At 39.9% G+C, this 17,693-nt stretch overlaps 1 protein-coding gene across 5 annotated transcripts in view; it reads right to left on the reverse strand.

Annotated features, from left to right (window-relative positions):
* asph (aspartate beta-hydroxylase) overlaps positions 1 to 15,891 on the reverse strand; it is a 32,115-nt gene extending 16,224 nt beyond the window's left edge. The window contains exons 1-5 of one of the 5 annotated variants that reach the window (XM_055025343.1): positions 15,705 to 15,891; positions 7,332 to 7,496; positions 5,245 to 5,289; positions 3,534 to 3,602; positions 623 to 691 (exon numbers count right to left, since the gene is read on the reverse strand). In XM_055025343.1, the coding sequence (XP_054881318.1) occupies positions 623 to 691; positions 3,534 to 3,602; positions 5,245 to 5,289; positions 7,332 to 7,496; positions 15,705 to 15,747 (391 nt within the window). In that variant the 5' untranslated portion in view covers positions 15,748 to 15,891. Of the gene's footprint in view, positions 1 to 622; positions 692 to 3,533; positions 3,603 to 5,244; positions 5,290 to 7,331; positions 7,497 to 9,242; positions 9,364 to 15,704 lie in introns of those variants that run through there. The other 4 variants (XM_055025342.1, XM_055025344.1, XM_055025345.1 and 1 more) reach the window with 4 other exon arrangements.
* Between the last annotated feature and the right edge of the window lie 1,802 nt (positions 15,892 to 17,693).

Here is a 17,693-nt window from a genome sequence, read left to right on the forward strand (position 1 = left end):
GCTGATGCAAGAATCCAGTCAGTAAAGTTTGAGATCCAGTTTTCCACCGGTGTTCATCCTCTCACCCCAAGACTACAGCAGCAGGCGGCTGGCCGAGTCTGCTTGGGGCGCAGTCAGCCTGCTCTGATCGACTGGAACTGGATCACAGTTCCAATCTGGCCTGTATCACTGGCCTGAACCTGAATGGGACTGGTGAGACTGAAGGGAAGGGTGTGGGTTTTGTACAGAATGGAGTTGACCTTCACAAAGGAACTGAATTCTACTGAGAGAATAAGCTGGGATAGCAAAACCCTAGCTTGGAGATGTTGGTACCTATAAAAAGTTTGAAATGATAAAAGACAGAACCTGCTAGAGCAGGTTGGGAGAATGGCCTGCACCGTTCTGAGCAGCTGCTGCCATTACTACTGGTTATGGAGGCCCACTATGATGATCTTCTGACCCTTATTTCCATTGTTTTTAGCAACTCTTTGTCTGACTTCTTCCTGATCTTCTTCCTCCTCATCCTCCTGCTGACCATTCATGAGTCCTGAGGTGCCATGATCTTCCTTGTTCTCCAGGGGCTCTAGTGGGTTTATCACACCGAACAGGAAAGTGAAGAAACTGTTTAACCAATCAGAGTCACCTTCCTCCACTTCTTCTAACCAATCCAGAACCTGGGCTCCCCCCTGACCGCAGCCCAAACTGGTCAGGCCTATGCAGACAAGAGGGTGGGGTTTGGGGGAGGTGGAGGGGAAGTTCAGGGACCAAATGTGTGGAGGTAATAACCAAAAGCAGTGAACAACAAACATAAGGTGGAAAAAAAGAAAGTTTGATCAAATGAAGGAATAAGATGTGCTGAGGAGGGAAGAGAGGATGGGGGAGAGGAGAGAGAAGGAAGGGGAGAAACAAACGGAGAAGGTAAGAGAAGTTTAAAACGAAGGTCAGGTGGCGAGGGAACTATTTACACTACTAGAACCAGTCAGACCATCTGAACATGATCCACTGGAGCGCTGCCTGAGGCTAAAGCTAGGCTAACAGAAAGAGGGATGCCTATGGAGAAAAGAATTACTGATCACTATGTGCAGACAGCCATGGACACACAGCACACTGAAAGTTGAAGGAAAACTAAGGCTGGGTTTATTGTGACTTTACAAGGATACCGAATAAAAATCAAATTAGTTGCTAAAAATGTAAAACGAATCTGTTAGATTAGATTGGGCAGTGGAATAACACCAGCAAACCAATACTTGTTATTTGGATGCTGAAAAGAGCCTAACTCCTATATTTATAAAGTTCCAATTATGTTTTCATGGAGCTCTGATTCATGAATACATATCTTAAAAATTCTTGTGTAAAAAACCCAAATATGTGTATATTTTAACACATCTAAAAAAGATAAAGAGCCAAACTAACATACCATTTCTGATTGACAGTATGCCGTCGGAGGGGGTCACAAAGGAGATCATTGAGACATACTCCAGAAAAGTATTTTACTCTGCTCCTTTATAATTTGCAAAATTTTTGCTCAGCATAGTTTATGGTGTCAAGCCAGGTGCAGCAATTGCTATATAAAGTTGCACTGACTGCTCAAAAGTAACAGAAACTGACTGATTTTCTGTTTGAACAGCTGAACCCAGTGGCTGGAAGATTTGGAACTGTAATCTTCTCCTGGCCTATTAACGCAGCATAGTGAGGTAGCTGGTCAAAAGTAGCAGCCGATAGATAGTCAACACTACAAGCTGGGTCTGACGTGTCTTCTCATCAACACTTTAAGATGTTTGATTTCTGAAAGGACAAACGTGACTTTAAAGTTTGAAATACAGATGCAGCGGTTCTGCTTCTGAGCCACAGTGACGGGCTTCATAAGGTGTGCAAGCAGGGTATCGATCACAAATATTTAAAAATCTATCATTAATTGAATCAAAACATAATCATAATGTCATCATTTTAAGTTCTCGAAATGAACATTTTCTTAAAACCGCTACAATCTGTTTTTTGTGATGTCACTGACCTCTGCACAACCGTTTCCAAACAAACATGGCTGATAGAGCATCATGACTCTCTGTTGAGGCGCCCTATAAAACTTTTGGAGGTTAACTTTAAGTAAAGAAATGATGAGTAGACATTATTATGAACCACAACAGCAAAGCATAGGAGACTGGAATTAAAGCTTAGTTGAGGAGTTAATGTGAATATTTAAACACAAAATCCAAAATGAATACAGACACCAAATGAAATATCATTTTAAAGTTAGAGTTTCTGGCTCTGTTTGGTTATTTTTGACATGATTTTTTTCAGATGGCAATAGTAGCACAGGGAGGAGGTGGAGACAGATCATCTGCCTCACATTATACTGTCACAACATGGTGACAGTTTTAAAAATGTAAGCAAAAAAATATTTTTTAGAAAAGTTGTGTACTGCAGCTTTAATGGTGAACTTTGTTAAAGTAAATGCCTCAGAGTGTTTCTATACATCCGCATGCACACTGGTTTATCTTTATGACTGACTATTTTAGCAAAATATCAGCGATGTAAAAGAAATGTTTTAACTGCATCTCGTAGCTTCTTATTGGAATGAGATCTACATATTGACCAATTTTGGTTCAGTTTTGGGGAATTTGGCAAATCAATCAACAACCTGGTTTAGTGAAAAACAAAATGACTAAGTAAATTGTCAATAGAATGAAATTCACAGAAAGGTTTGAAAGCATACAGCATGAGCCAGCTTGTCAGTCAGTCTACTTCAGGACTCATTTTATCCTGAAACTTTGTTAGAAGTGCTGTAATCAGTGAAACATTAATCAACAATATGATAGCACTTGACAAAATGTAGTGTTTCATTTGTTGACTGTGTGTTCTATGACTTTGTACTTTTGTGTTTTTATGATGTGAAACACTCATTTCTAAATGAACTTGATTTGATTTTGCTACACAGAAAAGAAGGAACAGGAAGAATGAGCTTATAGGTGAACATCTGAGCCAAGCTATGAGTCAAAATACCATCCAAACATTATTTAAGGCTGTTTCAAGGTTCTGATGAGAACAAATCATACATTATCATCACCAGGATCCATATGAACAACATGGAAATGACATGAGGGTATAGAAGCTTCCTTTTCCATTTGGTCATTCAGAGGCAAATGGTCAGGGAAAGCTTGATGGATTATTTAAAGTTGGAGAGCTCAAAGAAACTGCTGCAGTAAACATTGAATATTATGAGTTACAAAAACATTAAATTTCCATTTGGGATCAATAAACTATTTTTCAACAGAATAGAATACCTTGTAAATGTTGAGACTTTCAGCCTCAGATCCTAATATTACTTACAGTACGTTAAAAACTCCCAAAGCTTTCTGATGTCAAAATCTTTTAGAAAAACACAGAATATTATTAAAATGTTAGACTGTTGGTAAATACATTCTAGTGCACTTAGCTAATTGAAAGCAGATAGCATGTTCTAATTCTAATTCTACTAAAATCCTCTAGATTCTGATCCCTTGTCAGCTGCTGTGAATACAATGCTGGTTAAAAAAATAAAAAGTAAATCCACTTGCCTAGAAGCACCTTAGCGTCCTCCACATCAAAGTCGCCATCTCCATCAGTGTCGTATGCTGCCAGTTTACCTACAGAAGCCACAAACATACGGAGCCATCCAGAAACAGAATTACTGCATCTGTCTAGACATCAGATAAAATTCTACATTCCTACTGAAGCTCAGAAAATGTTATCCAATTGGACTAAGAAAAGAAATTAAGTTAGTCCTGTAAGTTCATCATCATGTTATCACTGTTCAGTATTTCTACCCGGAGTTTAGTGTGTACTTCAGAAAGAGAGTCTAACAGCAAGGTGTGTGTAAAGTCTTGGAAATAGTATTTTATGATCAACTTTTAGAATACTGCAGTCAGCTGGGTGACTGGTTCAGTCCTACATTTAGATCCTAAGGAGAGAGGCCAGACACTGGTATTTAAAGAGGAAGACCCCATTTATAAAATGTTTTGGTCAAAGTAGAACAGGTACATCCAGAAAAATTACAGCATTGTGTAAAAGTGTAATATTTCTTACCAGCCATCTCCAAAAGGGAAACATTCATTTTATAGAAATTCATTACACAGAGTCAAAGATTCTGTGTAATGAATGAAAATGAAAAGTATAATGAATTTTGCATTTTGAATGATTATGACTTACAGATAATGAAAACCAAAATTGCATTGTCTCAGAAAATTACAGTAGATTAATAAAAAAAGATGTTTTAAGCACAAATATGAGGCTGCTGAAAAGTTGGTTCTTTTCTCTGCTCTCAGTTCTTGGTTGTGGCTCCTTTAGCATAAATTACTGCAGCATGGAGGAGATCAGCCTGTGGTTCTGCTCAGATGGAACAAATAAACAAGGTAGCTTTGATAGCTACCTTGTTGGGTCTTGAACCTCATCTTTCTCTTAACATTAACATTCTCTCTGGCGTGAAAGGTCAGGCCAGTTCTCCCTGTTTCTGGTACCACATTTCTTCCTTCCATTCCATTTCTTCCACTCAATTTTCTATGAATATGCTTGGATGCAACAACCAGCTTCTTCAGCGTTGACCTGCTGTGTCTTTCCTTCCGTCATGGACGCTTCCTGGTGGACGGCGTCCATGACTGTCTTCTGGCCATCTGTCCAGTCAGCAGATTGTGTAGCCGACTGACCCAGTGAGAGAGTGTTCAGGAAACCTTCAGCTGTTTGCAGGTTAATTCGTTTATTATGGTGTCAGTTTCATCATGAGATTAAATTAGCTTTTTCACAGAAGCAGAATTTTCAGAGAAACTGAATTTGAGTTTTTGTTTTCTGTAAGCTATGATCATCAAACGACAAGAAACAAAAGACTTGTTTTAAATCACTATCATGATTATATGGAATATATGAGTTTCAGTTTCTGAGATCACTGGTAAGAAACATTGCACTTATTTGTTGATGTACTAGTATTTCAAAATAACTTATTAAAAAGCTGTTGTTACCTGAAAGAACAAATACAAACAAAAACTATATTCTGATCTGAAAGGAAATGTTTTTCAGTCATGTTTGACTTACAATTCTCCTTCTAATGCACTAGATGTTCTAGATAGGGGTGTGGATGGGGTGCAGGTCAGGACTGCATGCTGCTCTCATCCAGACGGATGAAGTTTGGATTGGTAAACATGTTTGAGCAATACTGAGCATTCTAGAGTAATAATCTCTACAAAAACAACTAAAAATATCCATAACAACAAGAGAAACATGTCTAGTGTTCTTTACCTTGCAAGGTTTCAGACAGGTTAATCTGTATGCCCTTAGCCTTGTCTGCATGCAAAACAAGAAATTTGGAAGAACAGCAAAATTAGCAAAGGAAGCAAAAGAGATTCACAAGGCATACATTAATCAAAAATACTTACCACAGACAAGAATGTATAATTTTTATTAGGATGAAGATTAATCAGAAGACACCGATCCAACAATCAGACATGCATTTAAAAATACAAGATCAGGTTTAAAATTCAGGTTTCTCACAAACATTTTCTTCCTTTATAAATTCAGCACTAAATTCCAGACTCCTGCTTCAGTCTGATTTGCACAGAGTGATTCCAAGCTGGATCACAGGAAAAATATCAACCTCGCAGGAAGAGGTGAGTTTAAAAAGGAGAAAGACCTCTGGAAAGATTTTTAAACTTGCAACATCATGAAAAGCAGCAAAAGAAAGCTTTGCAGTAAAATATTGAGGAAATATTTCAAATATAGAATTAGATGAAACTGATCTTTTGAGGGCCCTAAGATTTGCCGTCACCTCTTTTAATCAGGCCGATAGGATCGTGAATCAAGTTCAGCAATCAGTTATATAAAAATAAGAAAAGGACTGAAAACACTGGGTAGTTATTACTGATTGTCCTGTTAGTGGCTGTTAGCTTGACTTGCCCGTTCCTGTCTACGTTGACCCTAAACAAAGCACTGTCTAATCCAGATAAGATGCTCACTCTTCCTCTGCTCATTAGATAAACAAGCTATAAATGAAAATAAATAATTGCATTTATGTAAAATATTGTAAAATAAAAAAACATTGTCCCAGAGTTGGTCTGCACAGTGGTGCAGTTGGAAGCACTGTTGCCTTGCAGCAAGAAGGTCCTGGGTTTGATTCCTGGCCTGGGGTCTTTTTGCACAAAGTTTGCATGTTCTCCCTGTTCTCTCTGGGTACTCTGGCTTCTTCCCACAGTCCAAAAACATGACTGTCAGGTTAATTGGTCTTTCCAAAATTTTCCCTAGATGTGAGTGTGTGTGTGTATTGCCAATACCAAGCGTAGTGATGTTAAAAAGCTATGAGCAGTCAGTATCTTCCATGCAGTGGGTCCTCAGAGTTACTTCATTAAATCCATTTAGAATTTCATCTCAGCCTTCTCAGTCAAAGCTGATTCAAAGTTCCCACAGATTCAATGGCAGCAGTAAGAGGGAGAACCCTAACAAGTTTCACATGGGAGGTCACTGTTACAACCTGCAGCGTAGTATGGTCTGTGGTGTAAGTTAGCATACTAATGCAAACTCAAGACTAATAATTGGATGCAATTCAGACACAATATACTTTTTTAGAAAAGCAGACATAAAATCACTAGAATAGATTTTGAAGGTAAAGTGGTTTTAAGATATAGTCTGACTAGCCTCTGTGTGGAACATATCTGTGAACTGATTGCACTTTTCTGGGTGATCACCTGTCCTTAAAAAGCCTGACATGTAAATTTGTTTGTCTGCAAAGTCGCTAAATATAGCAACAAGCAGTGGGACGACGTTTGCAGACGTTATCTGGTGGGCAAGTCTGTCACTGTAGAGCAAAAGGGACTGCTGCCAATTTTCGGACTTTTGGGGAGAGAAGGTCGGATTCTCATGGAGGTATTGGCTGATCGCCAGACTCCAAAATTTTGGGAAATCAAGGTTGATTTATCAGCCAGCCGAATTCTTGCTGCACTTCTAATGGAAAACTAATCTTTGTTTTAAAGCGAAGATGCAAATAACATAGCAGTAAAGTGTCACAGCCTGCTAGCAAAAATTCAATTCATGCTTTGCCTTTTGGTCTGAACTCACTGGATTGGCCTAACCACAGCCTATGTCACAATGCTGCATCTGCACATCAGCATTTGGTTAAAATTACAGTTCATAGAAAAAGAGGCTAAACAACCAGGATAAAGTACTGAAGGAGACATGTTTCATGAACTGCTATTTACCATGGACATAGTTAGATCCTATCAATTCACAATCATTCACGTTGGAGGCAGCAAGCGTTATAGCCACAAATACATGAAGACAGCAACAATATGAGTCTTAGGTGTTAGATGTGCATATATGTTCCAACATCTGCCCACCTAGAACTCCTTGATAGTCGACCAAGTCAAAGTAGACCACAGCCACAGAAGTCCAGACACCAAGCAGGGCCAGCACGATGAACCAGGTGAAGAAACTGTTGCTGCTGCTGGAACCGGAGTCCAGCTTCTTCCCATTCTTACTGGATAACAGGCTTTTACCTGCATCTGGAACAGAAACACACAAAGCATCAGGTTTACTTTTCATAAGCAAAGCCATTTAAATGATGACTTTAACTGTCTAAGGTCAGTGAATAATGCTTTTCCGAAAGCACCAGTTTACCTTGTCTTGCAAAACATATTCTTTTTGTTTGTATTTGTAATCAACAGCTGAGCAGTATCCCAGTGATCCTAGGAATGATGCTGTCTGGGGCTTCATGCCCCTGGTAGGGTCACCCAAGGCAGACAGGCTCAAGGTGAGGAACCAGAAAAGCGCAGGATTTATTGCCAGATGTGCGGATCACACAGCTCAAGCAAAGTTAAACTGACATCTAAGACATTTGGTATAGTTTTTAATCCATTAAATTGAAAAAGTTACATTTCAGGGCTTGACTTGATAATGTAAAAAAAAAACAGCAGAAACAAAATAAATAAAAAAAACTGTCAAAGTATTCCTACAGTCAAGTTGATGTGAGCCAGTCATTTTTTCTTATTCTCAATGCCCTTCCCTCATCTTTTGCTGTGCTCTGCTATCTGATAAAAAGCTATAACTCACTGGTTTGGACACATTTCCACAGGAAACAAATAAAAGCCCTGGTGTGGAAACTTTTGGCATACATATGCCACAAAAGGTGGAATATTCCACATTATAAGCATCCAAATTCTACAATTTTAATTATTAAAAGGGAGTTAGATAACATTTTTAAAATTGCAACAATGAAATTGTTGAATTATTTTAGCACCAACCTAATAAGTACTACGATAAATTAAAATTATTCTGCTCATATAAAATTTTTGTTTGACATGTTGATAGTATAGTACTTTGATGCTGTAAAACAATGGTATCTTAAATCACTATGAACATTAGCAGTGCCTTGATCCAACAGGCTCTGTCTGCACTGCAATCACCCTAATCAGGTGTGTTAAGCAGGAAAACTTTTAAAACATGGTGGGTCGTGTGGACCAAGGACCAGTCCTCGAGAGCTACCGTCCTGCAACTTTCAGATGCTTCCCTGCTCCAACACATCTGAATCAAATGAATGGCTCGTTGCCAGGCCTGTTCAGAGCTGATCCTGGTCTGTTGGTGTAAGGATGCATCTAAAAGTTGCAGGACAGTAGCTCTCGAAGACTGGACCAAGGAGCAAAAAGGCTACACCAGAACCAGATCCCAAAAGTTATTCCGGGTGTGCCAAAGATATCCCACAATGCATGATGGGAGAAAGGGCAGAGAGAATGAACAGGTGCTAAAGGGAGATTTGTGTTGCCAGATCAGATTTCAGAGACACCAAGCAATGCTCAACTCTGAACTATGTTCCAAATGTAAAGTCGACTAACATGAGTAAAACTAATGAAAAGTTTAATGCCTTTAACCTGTAAGGGAATTCTCACCTGTCAGGTAAAACTTGACCAGAACAATGTTGAAGTGTGATACAGAGGTTTGTGCTGCATTTGTACAAAAGGTTTGTTGCTTCAGAACTGCGTGAAAGCACAGTTGGACACAAAATGCCTAAATGCGGCCAAACCTCAAACATAGGTGTGTACCTGACTCCATTAACGGCTTCTAACAAACATTTAGAATACGTAATAAAATAACCAATGAAGTTAATAGGACAGGACAACCTGACACAACCAGACCAGCAGGTTTTCAGAAAGTTTTTCTTCACTCTGAACCTAACAACCAGTCCCATTCAATGATCCTGAACCTGCCCTCACCTTCTACCCAATCAGCCACTCATGAACAGACCCGTTCCTCACCTTGCATTTCCCCTGCAGGAATTGCCGTGACAACAGGCGGTGTGATGGACTCCACTGGGTTTGCTGAATCACCCATCCCTGCCGTATGAGAGCTTGACAACTAGTGGTAAACTGAAATAGCAGCTCTGAGTCCCCGCCTCTGCTGCCTCTTTTGTGTTCCTATCCGGCCCTTCCCTCCTGACTTGATTTATTTGTAGTTAGGTCAGTCAGTAAGTCACTCTTGCTGTATGGATGCAGAGGTCATTCAGAGCTATTTATAGTGCTGTTAAACAGCTGGCCCTGACATACAGGCAGAAAAAGAAACACAGTCACTGTCCTCCAAAGCCTGGAACAAGTGGAAGGGGGAGTCGGCAAGAATTTGCTCCCAAGCAGAGAAAAGAGAATACAATCTTATGTTTGACTGACATCTACATCTCTCTGTGCACTGAATAAGTACACAGAAAACCATATCTGTTTCACAAAGCAAACATTAAAGCCCAACCCAGCATGGGCTCAACTCATCTCAGAGTCTTGAGGTATTTGTTTTGCTCTGCTGTGTCAAAGCAGATAGCCTACATGACATTTTGTGTAAAGAGGTCACTGCCTTTGGAGTTGGAAGTACTGTTGCCTTGTTACAGCAAGAAGAGCCCAGGAGGCAGGTGCAGCCCCCTACCACCCTGCATGTACAAGCTGGTAAGGACAATAGATGGCTGAAGAGGCCATCACCCTAATTTCTTATAAACAGTCACTGTAAAAACATTGAACAACTCCTTTAAATCCTAGGGATTTATATGGATCTAGTGCGGTGGTCTCCAAACTTTTGGCCACATGGTCAAATTTGCCAAATTCAAAAATATTTATTGAATTCAAATCACTTTTCTCCCCCCCATAATAATAATAATAATAATAACACATTGATATTATTCAACTCACTAGACAATTGAAGACTATGTTTACAGTTTAGCAGTAAAGTCAGTTTGTGTCATCCAGACTTTGTCTTTAGGACATGTTTGCAGTCCAAATGATTCCTTTTGTGAGTCTTCATGGATAAATATCAGTATAATCAACATAATGCTGAACATTTTTCCAGTGCTTTCTAATATTTATTCTATCCATCCATTTTCTTTCGCTTTATCCGGGGTCAGGTCACGGGGGTAACAGCTTCAGAAGGGAGGCCCAGACTTTCCTCTCCCCAGCCACTTGTTCCAGCTCCTCCGGTAGAATCCCAATGCATTCACAGACCAGCCGAGAAGCATCCATCCCTCCAGCATGTCCTGGGTCTTCCCTGGCTCCTCCTCTTGGTGGGACGTGCCTGGAACGCCTCACAAGGGAAGCGTCCTTAAGGCGTTTTGACCAGGTAACTGAGCCTCACTGGCTCCTCTCGATGTGAAGGAGCAGAGGCTCTACTCCGAGTCCCTCGTGGAGGACCAAGCTTCTCATCCTATCTTCAGGATGAGAAATACAAGTGGCCGAAATGGCCGAAAATTCATTTCGGCCACTTGTATTTATTCCAACTATGTAAAACGCAGTGTGTGCAAAGAGACTGCTATCCAGCCTTTTCACACATGCACACAATAAATAAAAACTGTCAGGCCCAAATCCAGAAATTGTTGCATAACATACCGTTCTGTTCCTCCATGCCTTCCAGACTGTTAATATTATTAGTGCAACAGTTATTTCACACACATGGTGGGTTCCAGTATTTTTCAGACAAATAGGAGACAAATAGGTTGAATCTCTCCATTTTGTAGCACCCTGCACACGTTCAGATTAAGCTACTCCTCTTAAATCTTATGTAAGTTCTGCCGAGTTCCTGGCTCCCAAACGCAACTCATCCCCTGCAGGCTTTTTACAAGCATGCATGCTGTTGCATCCACACTCCCACATGCATCCTTTGAGAATATTCATGTTTCTCTCACTCTGTAACCTTTGTCACAGTTGACAAACATTTCACTAAATCTTTTAGTTAAAAGTGGGGACTATCAGGTTTCCGACTTTGGGAATCTTATACAAGCTATTGCAAGTATTTCCAAGCAGAAACCCTGGCTGGTTCACTTTTTATGCACTGGCATCTGTAAAGTTGGACAGTGGATTCCAGGGATGGAGGCTGGCACCTCAAAAGCAGTAAAAAGGAAGTTATATCTGGATTTGTGGGGAAAAGAATCCTGAAAGTCTCCAGTATAAATTGAAAATAAAATGGCTTAAAGATACAGTGGAGGTAAAATAATTAATTCCTAAAGTATCACTAGAAGTACTTGATAAAAAGGACTGGATCTGAAGTCTGAAAGAAGTCAAACATCCAGAATAAAATTCCATAATACTGAATACACCTTAAGAGAATAAGCCGTTTCCTGAAAACAAGGCTGAAGGGCTGCAGTTAACCTTGCAAAGTTCAGATTAGCTTAACTGCAGACACAACACCTCCACATGAAAACCAAATGAACACAGCACCGCAAGTCCATGCAAGGTCACCAAGAGGTATTTGCATTTAAAGATTTTTGTGACATTATGCAAATTAAAAAAAATAAAAATAATGACAAAAATAGAACACAACAACACACAGCATCCTAGAGAAAAGGACTTGGCTATTACCCTTTTGTCTCTGCAGAGTTCAACAGCTCCCAGGAACAGGGAAGGAAGAGTAAGGGCCCTTAAGGAAACCATTACAGAGCAAATGTAATGAGAATGATGAGAGTAGTGATCTTTGATTACAAACACTCACATCCATCTTTTCATCCATCCATCCATCAGGCATAATGTCATTAATGTCTGAATTGTCCTTTTTCCATGGAGGAATAATTAGAAAAGACAAATTCAATGAATCATTGAAACAAGAATTGGGAACACAAGTTTGAATTTTCTGTGGATTGTTTTCAGTCCATACAGTGTCAGATATATATATACAGCCCCAGTAATAATTAGATGAAATTTGATGTTTGACCACTCTTTGTGTAAGGAATGGTCAGTTTTTTGTTTTTTTTTAACTGGTTGATTCCTGGACAGTGCAGCAGACTAGCAATCTGTCCAGGGTGACCCCGCTTCTCGCCCGGAACGTGACCCGACCACATTAGGGACAAGGGTGTTAGAAAATGGATAGATGGATTTCATGACTGTCAGGTTAATTGGCCTTCCCAAATTCTCCCTAGGTGTGAGTGAGTGTGTGCATGGTTGTTTGTCCTGTTTGTCTCTGTGTTGCCCTGCGACAGACTGGAAACCTGTCCGAGGTGTACTCCGCCGCTCGCCCGGAACGCAGCTGGAGATAGGCACCAGCACCTCCCGACCCCGTTAGGGAGAAGGATGCTCAGAAAATGGATGGATGGATGGATTTCTGGACACTAGCTAAGTTTCTATGTAGTTTGTCCATTCACAGGCTGACATTAGGTTTCTGATACCTTGTGTATGTAAAACTTTTGGTCTGCCCCAGGAAATGGGCCACATTCAACTTATTCCATAAAGTAAAAGTGTTAAAAGTGTCCAGTATGTGGTTTCCTTGTATTTTGCAACAGGAAACATTTGGTGCATTTATGCAAATATTTGAGAATATATGTATGATTTTGACTCTGTTTAGATTAGAAAATACTACAGTAAATCTAGCCTTGTGCTCCCAACTATTGTTTGTAAAAGTTAACAATGCGTACATTTTGAATAGAACCAGACATAGTAACTATAAAAAACGGCCTCAAGCATTCAAAGAGTCTAATGATCAAATATTCAAACATCTGGCTAACAGTTCACTGATTGTACACCTTTATCAAGCGACTCAGTAAGTATTTGACAAGCCACTGTTAGTGTTTGATCAGAAGTCCTAACAGAAAAAATGCTGACGAGGCACAGGTTCCAGTCACATCAATTAGATCAAACACTCATTTTGCTGTTCAAACATTAAGCAAGAAAGGCTGAAAACACCACTGATCTTAATAACTGACAGAAATATGGGTTCCTGAGAAAAGTGTGCACTCAACCAGTCAAAACACACAAGAAAATTGCACATCAACTCACACACTTATGCATTTAAAGCAGGAGGCTGATGATGATGTCAGGACTTGCTATGTTGGGTTTTTGTGCATCATCGCATTGGTAACTTTTATAATACTGATGTCATAAAGGTTAAATCGGGTAAACCCCTTCTTATGGCTCAGGTAACAAATGCATGGCCAGCCAATAGTTAGCAAAACCTCAACTGTTTACTTCTTGACTTTACTTCTGCATAGTGAAAGTGTCTGAGACATTCAAGGGATAATCCAATCACAGAATTTTCCAATATTGAATATGATATACAGTTTTAATGGTCTTCTGATTTTATCATAAAAAATAGCATTTGCCAATTTGATAAAAAATATTTAAGACAAATCTGAAGTTGGCTTCCCTTTGTAGTCTCTGTTTCAGGAGATGGCTAATGGGCAGTTCCACCTAATTTTTCACTACCTTGAGAGTTCATTAAAAAAAAAAAACTACAATACTTAGACTCTTCAAATCTTGACTATATTATTCCACACTAATTATAGAGTCATTCAAACAGCCTTTCAGTGTAATTTCAGAACTATTTTGGATACAAACAGAGGTTTAGGCTATTCTGGCTTACTCTCAAGAAATCTGCTGCCATCTTCTGAAAAGGCTCAAACATGAATGAAGTAAGCACAACTTCAACTTAAAGTTATACATAAGTGCAATTACCTGTACCTGATCTTCCCTGTACCTGATTGAGCTGCAGTCCAGTTGTACCATATTTTTTTGGCAAGGCTGTTTTTGATCCAAAAAGGAATTTCGAGTGTCTTTTATGAGTAATCAAAGGCAACAGAAGCCTATGCTAACAGGCCAGCATTTCATACCTCGAAAAAGAGAGTTACCATCCAGTTAGTTCTGGATGGATGGTAACTCCATTCAGAAGTTACCATCCAGGTAAATCAATCAATCAAATTTTATTTGTATAGCACATTTCAGCAACAAGGCATTTCAAAGTGCTTTACATCATAAACACAAAGAATAAATAAACACAACATAGAATAAACAAAACAATGTTCCATATTGTTTCAAATACAATTCTAAACAGGTGTGTTTTTTGTTGAGATTTAAAGGAAGTCAGAGTTTCTGCTGTTTTACAATTTTCTGGAAGTTTATTCCAAATTTTTGGTGCATAGATGCTGAAAGCTGCTTCTCCTCTCATGGTTCTGGTTGTGGGGATGCAGAGCAGAACCAGAACCAGAACCTGAGAAGGTTGATACAACAACAGCAGATCTTTGATGTATTGTGGTGCTAAACCGTTCAGTGATTTATAAACTAACAGTATTTTAAAATCTATTCTTTGAGCTACAGGGAGCCAGTGGAGGGACTTTAAAACTGCTGTTATGTCTCTATCTTCCTGGTTTTAGTGAGAACAGGAGCAGCAGCTTCTGGATCAGCTGCAGCTGGAGGATTGATTTGTTGGACAGGCCTGTGAAGACGCTGTTACAATAATCAATGCGACTAAAGATAAACACATGGATGAGTTTCTCTAGATCTGGCTGAGACATTAGTCCTCTAAATGTGTCCTAGTAACTTCTGAATGTTACCTGCTGTGATCATTCATACCGAATGTTAGTAGAAGAGCGGATGAAGAAGAGTGGTCTAGAGATAAACAAGGCAGTTTTCCATGCAGTACATACATTTTCTATATATTTCCCTTCCTGGACTGAACGGCCTAAACTTCTCAGATGGTGGAGGATGTGCTGGGTTTCAGTGTGATTCTCGACGCAGGCCTCCAACATGACAGTCTGCAGCTGCGGTCTCTCTGCGCCTGACGCTTGAAGAGATGTAAGTAGTGAGGACGTAGCTGTACAGGATCATTCCGTGCTGATTGGTTACTGGACCACGGGCCGCCTTCTGTAAGACGCCCCTCCGCGGGGTATACTGACACGTGAATGTTTGGAAAGCGGGGTGTACAGTTACTATGCCGGGGAAAGTCAGTGTTTGTCCCGGAGTTTCCGCAGAGAGAGGCAAGAGGCCTCCCTGCTGCAGAGCCCGCGGACGGGGCTGAGCTACTGGCGTCATCTGAGCGTGTGAAGCGGCTCCACAGTAATCCCTCTCGCTAGATCCCCCAGCCAGCCAATAGCTACAGGACAGACGGTTACTCAAGCATACAGATGATAATATGGGCCACTATGAAAGTATTTGACATAATAATGAAAGCAACGAAGTTAAGGCGTTTTGAGCGAACAGCCATAGAATCAAAGCTGAGGCGTACTGTTTCTGACGCAGCCGTGTTGACGTGTTAACGCAGTGAGCTCGCGCTGGTGCTGTTTACATGCGTGCAGAACTCAGTGATCCGCTAACACACTCGGCAAACGACCCGGTGACGCAACTTTTTAATGCCTAAATTAGCGAAGAGAATAAACCAGGGGGAAAGTTTAAAACAGCTTATAAACTTCTCCAGGCCTGGCTTTCATAACAGCATCTCAACCACTGTAACTTCGTAAGACAGAATGAACAAGATTAGCAACAACGCACCTTTGCCTTTTGTGCTTGACTTTGAAGCTTTCTTTGAAGTCATGCTGGATGTGTGGCAGAACCGAACCTGGATCAGCGCACTGACACAGTTCCAGCAGTGAAAAGAAATCAAAAATTCTTTGAGATCTGAGTTCTATCAGGCAGGAGGACAAACCCCATCCGCTGTATGCCCGACAGCTCCCACAGCCAATGAAATGTGGCACTTACAAAAATAGGCGAGTCTTACAGATATCCAGGCCAATGGTATTCCAGAAGAATTTGACTTATTCAAGCGTGTGGCTAGTCTTTATCTCTGTCCCGCCCCCTCTGTTCCCCTGGAACGTGGCAAGATGGTAGATCCAGTGGCGTCGCCTCTGCTCCCTCTGGCACAGCGCTTAATGTTTAAATCCCCTGTCGTTAAGCGATCCTTTGATGTCTAAACATTATCTTTTTCATTGGCAAAAAAAAAAAAAAAAAAAAAAAAAACATGTAATATTATTTTACATTATTAACACATACGCTGCTTTTGAAGAAAACAGAATCTGAATGAAAATGTGAAAAGTCTTTACAATCATGACCAACGAACGCAAACAGGAACAGCAATGTAAACATTTACCAAGAGTTTATGTTTATTCCTCAGTTCAATTAAATTCAGTGTATAAAACACCAGTTCACAAAAAATCAGTTCACAGCCAACTGATCCAGATAATAATTGCAGTCTAAACTTGAAGCAACCTTTTCTGCTGATAAAATAACAACTCAATTTTAACGGGAAGAAATTCCTCAGCAGATCCAGTTGTAGATGAGTATCCATGACAAACATAGTCCCTCCAATCCCTATGTCCCTCCATATGACCCAGACATAGTCCTTTCCCCTGGGTCTTCCTCAGGGAAGATGTCTCAGACTAGAGTTTCTGCTTCACCACTCAAAAAGGCGCCTCCTTCCTCCTGAGGGAAGGAGGCGCCCTTCCCTGGTGAGGGAAGTTTTGTTGTGGTGAACCTTCGCTATGATCTTTGTCCACTATTATTTAGATGTTAAATTTGTATATGTCATAGCAAAAGTTGATCACTGTAATCAACTTTTTTGATAAGGATAAGAATGTCCTTACACTCTTGTCTGGTAAAAAAAAAAAAGGTAAACAAAAAGTCTGCTTGATTCCATTGTTTTGTGCTTTCTGTCATTAAAAATAAGTACGTTTTTCAAATGGGTAGAGTAGTTTTATATGTGAAAATAAGGCATGATTTGCATTGACTTGATTTGACTCTACTCCCCTCTGCACAAAGGGGATCATTTGGTTATTCAGCAGGCATGTTCATTGTTTGATCAGCTTACGGACAGTAGCCTCTGGGTGTGTGTTTTTGTTCTGTAACAAGAATGTGGGTGTGTGTGTGTGTGCGTGTGTATGCAACTGTGTGTGGGTGTATGTGTGTGTTTCCTGACAGCTGTCCTTGCCTACTATTTGTACAATAAGCCATTTGATATAGCCTAATCATGATGGAGAGAGGTGATCTAATCAGATTAACAGACTATCTTTTACATGAAGTGAGAACAGAGGCACATGTCTACTTAGTTTGAAGAGACGTAAGTAGTGAGGACGTAGCTGTACAGGATCATTCCGTGCTGATTGGTTACTGGACCATGGGCTTTCCTTCAGTAAGAAGTCTAATAATTGCAGTCTAAACTTGAATCAATCTTTTCTCCTGATAAAATAACGTGAACGTTTTGGAAATTAATCTCTCTTTTGATTTATCAAAAACGTCTAATTTACATTACATTGACTGCAGTATAATGATTATAAATAAACTTGTCTGACAAATCAAGTCATCAGGTCACTTAGCCAAAATCCAAAAAAACAACAGACAATTAACAAAGTAAAAGATACTTGGTTTACAAAGTTGGGTTCTTTCTTAGAGATTTTTTCTCTCAATTTTCCAGCAAATCTAAATTAGATATATCCAGATTTATTTTGGTAACCCAAAAGTAATCATTACCTTTCTAAATCTTTGTTT

Source organism: Poeciliopsis prolifica, unplaced genomic scaffold (assembly GCF_027474105.1).
Source record: "Poeciliopsis prolifica strain line A6 unplaced genomic scaffold, Auburn_PproV2 SCAFFOLD144, whole genome shotgun sequence".
Lineage (NCBI taxonomy): Eukaryota > Metazoa > Chordata > Actinopteri > Cyprinodontiformes > Poeciliidae > Poeciliopsis > Poeciliopsis prolifica.